This window comes from Fundulus heteroclitus, chromosome 7 (genome assembly GCF_011125445.2).
Source record: "Fundulus heteroclitus isolate FHET01 chromosome 7, MU-UCD_Fhet_4.1, whole genome shotgun sequence".
Classification (NCBI taxonomy): domain Eukaryota; kingdom Metazoa; phylum Chordata; class Actinopteri; order Cyprinodontiformes; family Fundulidae; genus Fundulus; species Fundulus heteroclitus.
The window spans coordinates 33,851,628-33,859,791 of NC_046367.1; the positions used below are offsets into that span (position 1 = coordinate 33,851,628).

The 8,164-nt window shown below is 37.5% G+C and overlaps 1 protein-coding gene across 1 annotated transcript; it reads left to right on the forward strand.

Moving 5' to 3' along the window:
- The first annotated feature begins 592 nt into the window (after positions 1–592).
- Positions 593–6,308, forward strand: LOC105916465 (olfactory receptor 52D1-like). Its single transcript, XM_012850995.3, has 2 exons — positions 593–673; positions 5,391–6,308. The coding sequence occupies exons 1-2, from the start codon at positions 593–595 to the stop codon at positions 6,054–6,056; spliced, it is 747 nt and encodes a 248-aa protein (XP_012706449.2). The 3' UTR covers positions 6,057–6,308.
- The last annotated feature ends 1,856 nt before the right edge of the window (positions 6,309–8,164 follow it).

Genomic DNA, 8,164 nt, shown 5'->3' on the forward strand with positions numbered 1-8,164 from the left:
GTTAAACAGAAAAGTAGTTTGTTGTTGAGCCACTAAGGTTAGTGAATAATCAGCTGTTTTTTGTGCCTCTAATTGGTTAATTATGTTCGTAGAAACCAAAGGCTGGAGTCTGCATGCTGAGTGGTCAGTCAGACTGGTTATTAATAGCTGAAGCAAAAGGAGGAGAGTCAGAGCATAGGGCACAGCGAGCCTCTCAGCTCTATCATGTTGTAACATTTTACAGGATAAACTCTGAACATCTTTGATTATGGATAATGTTACTGTTATGAGAATCTTCACCCTCATTGGGTTAAATGAGACAATGGACCACAGAACTGCTATATTCTCGCTCACTTTGGTTTATTACTGTGTGGTTTTATTTTTAAACATTTCCCTCATTGTCATTATTGTTTTGGATGAAAACTTGCATGAACCTATGTATGTTTTACTTTGCTGTGTTTGCATTAATGCAGTTTATGGCACGACCGGTTTCTACCCTAAATTCCTGTTAGACCTGCTGTCGTTTTCTCAGGAAATCTCCTATGGCTGGTGTCTCTTTCAAATTTTTCTCTTGTACTACTACGCGTGCTGTGAGCTGTCTATCCTGGCCGTCATGGCCTACGACCGGTACCTGGCCATCTGTCGGCCGCTGCACTACCACACACTGATGACCAGGAGGAGACTCTCTCAGCTGGTGAGTTTCTCCTGGCTGACTCCTTTCTGCATAGTATCAATCAATATTTTGGCCACTACCAGACTGGAGCTATGCGGGTTTACAATTAAGAGACACTTCTGTGTGAACTGGATCATTGTTAAGCTCGCCTGCCCCAACAGCAACACCCTCTTAAATAACATTGCTTCATATGCAGCAATTTTAATCTATGTCTCTCATGGCTTTTTCATCGTTTGGACTTACATGCACCTCGTGCGAACATGTGCAACCTCCAAAGATGACAGGATGAAGTTCATGCAGACGTGCGTGCCTCATTTGATCTCTCTGACCACTTTCGTGACTGTGATTGTTTTCGATTTGATGTACATACGTTTAGGCTCTGCAGAAATTCCTCAAAGCCTTCAAAACTTTATCGCTATAGAGTTTCTCCTCTTTCCCCCAATGATGAATCCTTTGATATATGGATTCAAATTGACCAAAATACGAAACAGAATCCTGAGCTTAATTTATGTTAGGATACAATAAGAACATATTTGTTCTGCTTATTTGTTCAGTTTTATTGATAAAATGTCTTTATTTTCCATCATCAATTTGTGAACAAGCTGTGTGCGTAACATATGTAGGATGTTTCTCACAACACAATGTAGACAGTGATGAAAAGCAGTTCATTTATCAGTTTTTCAGTTCACTCCTAAGATAAGAATGAACTGATGAATTAACCTAATAACCCGAAGGTAAACAAAAGAGGCTATGAGACACCAATTTTATTATTTTTTTGTTTATTCTTTATTCTTTCAGTGTTTTTCTTGTAAACTAGCTGTTGTAATCCTCCATGATGTCAAATAAAAATGTATTCTCATTGTAGTTTTCTCTGTAGTTTTTCAGGAACCTCGACAGAAAAGCAATTTAACAAAACTGCTGAAATAACTGCTGATTTTTTTTGTTTGTTTTGTATAAATATGAAATATTTTCGCTATATGCTGTATTTGTGTTAATGTGTTGCACTCATTTATCTGAATGTTTTATTCTTATAAATGATATGAAGATTTACATTATGATTGCATTATATTACTATGAGAATGTAAATTTAGGTGTGGTCTTGTGACAACTGAAAGGAAAACAAATATTTAAAAAGATAATAGCAGATAGTTCCTTTCCAATCAATACCTAAGTAAAATCTGGAAAACACCACAAATATACTATTGAACACGTTACATACTACTGATATGGGATTCCTGACATTTCTGAGTGAATCTAAAGATTTATCATACTTATCAACAGTCTGTGTAGTTTCAGTGCCTTCTCATATTTTCAAACTCATTGTGGCTTATTTCCATGCTCTGACTTTATTCCTTGGACCAGTAAGCTGCCTAGTGCTGCCCATGCTGCAGCCCAACCACCTTATTTGGGACTGGTCCCTTAAGCCAGGGGTTCTCAAACTTTTCATGGCCAGGGACCCCTTAGCAGCGGTAAAATTTTTTCAAGGTACCCTTTAAATTGCTCATGCTGATAGTATTTTTAAACAGCTTTTTGTACTGTTAAATATATCAGGAATTATGTATGTTTTTTTTAAATATACATAAATACACCTAATATTAGAGATGTGGTGGAGATTAGATACTCATTCTCGATAAAGCCAAAGTCGATGCAGCTGTTGTCATACTTCCTAATTTTAGCTGATTTGGCTTTTACCTGCCTCTAGCCCATTGAAAATGCTGGAGATAGGCACGAGCACCCCTCACAACCGCATAAGGGATAAAGCGAGTAAGAAGATGGATGGATGGATGGCTTTTATCTTACTTGATGAAGTGGACAGAGTTTAATATTTGTCCATTGTGTTACTTAACTCAATCCATTCAGAAATTTGGGAGAGCTTTATAAGATCTGGACTGAGACTGGAGTCAGTGCCATACGAGCTATTACACAAAGACCAATCCTACACATGAGTTACAAGTGTCTTGCTTGAGGAGAAAAAGAATTTCACCACGTGAAATGTAGGCAACAAGTACGCTCGACTATGACGGGTAAAACATCTGGGGAGAGTCAGCGTGAAATCCACCAAGCTCACAGTATGTGTACAGTACGCCCAAGTATGTGGGAGCCTTTAGGGAGCTGACGCCCAGAGTACACCCTAGCAATGAAAAACCTAGTAAATTAATCCAATATAAAAGGTATGTTTATTTTTACCTAATGTTTGAAATAGGACAGTGTAGTCCAACTAATCTGTCCTCCCGACAGAGATGGATAGTTCTCTGGTTCAGGAGAGAACTGTGTATTGTTGTGGAAAATATCATCAGTTGTTATATTAATCAGGCATTTGTATGGATAATATTAAGAGGTACTTCTGGCCTCAAAACTCCCCTTTGAGGCAGAATTCACACAGCTCACAGGGTGTTTGTTTTAAGGTCTGAGAGCTATTTTATGGTTCTCGAGGTCATTTGGCTTGTCCCCCGATAGTACAAGTTGGGTACTAAATCAGCTTTACTGAATGAAGACCTTGAGAAAACAGCCTCATTGTTTTGGGAGCAGATAGAACCTGGAGACACAGTGTCTGGGCCCAAAACCCCCAAACTAATCGGGAGGGGCTAGGATTCTGATAAAAAGATGGGTTTACAAAGAAGGCGTTAGACAGAAAGCTGCAATGCCTGGTAAAAGGACGTGGCTAACAAACTAAGCTTGTAAGTTCTTTGTCTCTTGGAATTCCAAAGGAAATAAATATGCATATTTTAAATGTTTGCCTCTGATAAATTGTTTCTCCTTTGCTGTCAAATCTTAAACCAAGGTAAGACAGGCCTTCAGAAATAAGCAGGAGAAGGCCCATATTATTTTCAACAGTACGTAAAGGATGGAGTGATATTACACACTTGGATGAATAATTAGTGCGCCTTATAATCCGGTGTGCCTTGTATGTGGACAAAGACACACACAGACACATTAAAGGTATACTATGCAACCGGGGTTGATTTTCCAGCGAGGCTCCCCCCAGAGGGCGAAAGTAAAAGTGCACTGTCATAAAGATGCTCAGCTGTTCTGGTTTCTCCGTCAAACCAGGCGCGGTTGTTTTGAGCTTAGCAGACAGGCGAACGCAACGAAAAGTCGAAAAAAAACGGTACTAAAAACAATGACTAATAGTGAAAGTATGAACATCAGGGTTTCCCGCAGCGCTGTCTTGGCGAGGCGGCCGCCTCGCCAAACTCACGTTACCACCTCAACATTCAAAAAAAAAATTAAAAAAAAAATTAATAAATAAAAAATAATAATAATAATAAAAAAAACTTGATATGCTTGTATGTTTATTTGACGTTAACACGCAGTTCATTGTTGTTGCTTTCGCGCGTGCATAAAGTGAATGGCAGGGCAAAAACACATGGAGTTCTCGCCGTAAAGCAAGACCGACTCTCGCAGTCTTGCACGAGACTTCTGAGCCTGTGGGTGTGGGCCGAGGGCTCTTGCAATTGCAAGTACGGCATTTCCCCCACAGACCACCAGGGCGTCTGAGAAAACCTTTGATTGACCTGAAATGACTAATTTAATCATCCAAAACGGTATGGAACACATTCATTAACTGAAAAATGTTGCATATTATGCCTTTAATTCACAGTGTTACAATCCGGTGAGCCTTATGGTCCAAAAATACGATATAGCTTAAGTCTTTTTAAGTGGTAGCCGAATGTCCGCTAGCATTAGCCGCTTGTTAGCTTCTCTAATAACTTGCTATACCACTAGTAAACCTTAACTACGGCTAGTTTTAAACATTATGCTTGTTTTTGTTTCACTCCACCATCGTAGCGTTAATACAGCAATATTAGGGAACATTATTTGTGGATTTAAGGGTGTTTTTTGCCACTTTAAGATTAACCCATCAAGCTAATGGCCAGATAACCGATCGTCCGTTACAGCACCCTCTAGTTTTCTAAATTTCTAAGTAAATACATTACTAAAAATCAAGTGTCCTAAATGTTATTGATTTTTATTCAGCAAATCACTCTTTAAAATGTTATTTCCTTAAATAACGTTTTATCTAACTTGGAGTTGCTTTGGGAGTGGGTTGAACACATCAAGTGTTCTAAATTAGTTAAGCTAATTTAACCTCATTCTACGTTCTTGGATCTGCAGTGAACCCATTCACTAAATAATTCTTATGATGATTGTTTTCAAGTATTACTTTTGATCTTTTGCATGTACATAGTTCTTTACTTTGTACAGCAATAATCAGATACATGTAAGTTAAACAGAAAAGTAGTTTGTTGTTGAGCCACTAAGGTTAGTGAGTAATCAGCTGTTTTTTGTGCCTCTAATTGGTTAATTATGTTCATAGAAACCAAAGGCTGGAGTCTGCATGCGGGGCTGTCAGTCAGACTGGTTATTAATAGCTGAAGCAAAAGGAGGAGAGTCAGAGCAGAAGGGGACAGAGAGCCTCTCAGCTCTATCATGTTGTAACATTTTACAGGATAAACTCTGAACCTCTTTGATTATGGATAATGTTTCTGTTGTAAGAATCTTCACTCTCACTGGGTTAAATGAGACAATGCACCACAGAACTGCTATATTCACGCTCACTTTGGTTTATTACTGTGTGGTTTTATTTCTAAACATCTCCCTCATTGTCATTATTGTTTTAGATGAAAACTTGCATGAACCCATGTATGTTTTACTTTGCTGTGTTTGCATTAATGCAGTTTATGGCACGACTGGATTTTACCCTAAATTACTCATAGATCTGTTGTCGTTTTCTCAGGAAATCTCCTATGACTGGTGTCTCTTTCAAATATTTGTCTTGTACTCCTACGCGTCTTGTGAGCTGTCTATCCTGGCCCTCATGGCCTACGACCGGTACCTGGCCATCTGTCGGCCGCTGCACTACCACACATTGATGACCAGGAGGAGACTCTCTCAGCTGGTGAGTTTCTCCTGGCTCACTCCTTTCTCCATATTATCAATCAGTATTCTGCTCACATCCAGACTGGAGCTATGCAGGTTTACAATTAAGAGACTCTTCTGTGTGAACTGGATGATTGTTCAGCTCGCCTGCCCCAACAGCAACACCCTCTCAAATAGCATAGCTTCATATGCAACAATTTTAATCTATGTCTCTCATGGCTGTTTCATCGTTTGGACTTACATGCACCTCGTGCGAACATGTGCAACCTCCAAAGAAAGCAGGGTGAAGTTCATGCAGACATGCGTGCCTCATTTGATCTCTCTGACCACTTTCGTGACTGTGATATTTTTCGATTTGATGTATATACGATTTGGCTCTGCAGAAATTCCTCAAAGCCTTCAAAACTTTATCGCTATAGAGTTTCTACTCTTTCCCCCGATGATGAACCCTTTGATATACGGATTCAAATTGACCAAAATACGAAACAGAATCCTGAGCATAATTTATGCAACAACACATTAAGAACATATTTTTTCTGTTTATTTGTTTAGTTTTATTGATAAAATGTTTGTTCTCCATCATCAATTTGTGATCAAGCTTTGTGTGCAACGCATCTAGGATGTTTTTCACAACACAACATAGAAAGTGATGTTTTTCTTGTAAACTAGCTGTTGTAATCCTCCATGAATGTCAAATAAAATTTTATTCACATTGTAGTTTTCTCTGTAGATTTTTGGGAACCTTGAATGAAAAGGGGTCTACCAAAACTGCTGAGATAAAGTGCCTTTCATCCAATAAGCTACCAATAATTATGTTTTTTGTTTGTTTTGTATAAATATGAAATATTCAAGAACATGTGAATATTGTTGCTATATACTGTATTTGTGTTAATGTGTTGAACGTCTGGGATCACATTGTTTCCCATTTATTGTTTCCCATTTATTTTATTCTAATAATATGAAGATTTACATTATCATTGCATTATATCACAATGTAGATTTAGGTTAGGTCTTGTGACAACTGAAAGGAAAACAAATATTTACAAGATAATAGCAAATAGTCAATTTCCAATCAATACCTGAGTAAAAACTGAAATATACCACAAATATACTGTTGAACACATGACATATTAGCTTCAAGTTGCCTTTTGTGGTTTCCAGTCTCACTCTAATAGCCCAGAGGAGATACAAAATGGTTGTTACATGTATGGAAATACAGGTACGTCTAAAAAAAAAAAAATTGTGTAAAAGGGCAATATTTTTGCCAGTCATCTCAGAAAGTATGCTTGTATATTATATAGAATCTTTACAGAGTAATGTATTCCAAGCCTTTTTTCATGTAATTCTAATGATTATGGCTTACAGATAATGAAAAGCAAACCCAATATTCAGTGTCACAGAAAATTAAAATACTGTGAAAAATGTAATTATTGGAAACTAATAGTGTCACTGTAACGTTCTGTTGTGGTTTAGGTTATTTTCAGTTAGTCAACTTTTCTGTTTTAGGATTTATTTCTGTGTTGTGCTGTGTTTGATGTGTTCTTTAGTCTTGGTCTTACTTTCTTTATTAGTCTGTATGTTCCCTCTATTGCTTTCACCTGTTTTGGTTAATTGGTCCCGCCCTGCTCACCTGTTCCATTCTCCTATTTAAGCCTGCCTTAGTTGTTTGTTTGTTGCTGGAACGTCTTGTGTGTATCCCTCGCGCCAGTCTGCGGTAAGCCCTCTCCAGCCTCTGATTATTTTTGTAACCATCCTGTCTGTCAGTCCGTGCCTGTCCTGTTTTTTGAGTCTGCCTTTTGCCACCTGGATTTTGTTATTAAAACCCTTTTTTTAAGTTCCAGCTCAGTGTCCGGCTTACTTTTGGGTTCTCACATCACAAATCATTACAGTCACACCCTAATCAGCTTATCAAAAAATATTTCAGTCCGTCACTCATGGTTAGTGGGCGACATGATCACAGGGAAGCCTGTTGACTAGACCAGAGGTGTCAAACTCATTTTAGTTCAGGGGCCACATACAGCCTAGTTTGATGCTAAGTGGGTCGGACCATTAAAATCATAGCACAGCTCATAGCTATAAATAATAAATACATGTTTCCCCCTTTATTTTAGTGAAAAGAAGTACAACTACATGAGAATATTTGACTTAATGAATTATCCTTTTATTAAACATGTTATGAACTTCAGATTTCTCAAGAAAAATGTGCAATTTGATTCAGTTTATCATTTACATGTGTGCATTACAACTGATCAGTGTTTGTACACAGGAACAAAACTTTAAGTGACATGTATTTAGAACTGAAAAATATGGGAGCTTGTTGCCTTTAAGATTAAATCAATTTATCAAGATATAGGAATTATTTTTACTCTATTTTCCACATGTATAATAATTCTCAAAACTTATATTGATTCCCTACATCTTACAAACCAAAGTGGAGGCCATTTTAAATATAAAAGAAAGAAATCACCCAGCCTTTAAAGTTTATACATTAAACAAAAAAAAAAATAATTACACAAACTCTATGACCAAACTATTTTGTAGTAAAGCTGGTGACATTTTAGCTATTATTTTAGCAAGGATTCATTTTCACAGAACTATGTTTTTCAGTGCAAAGTATTTCTGATGCAGCAT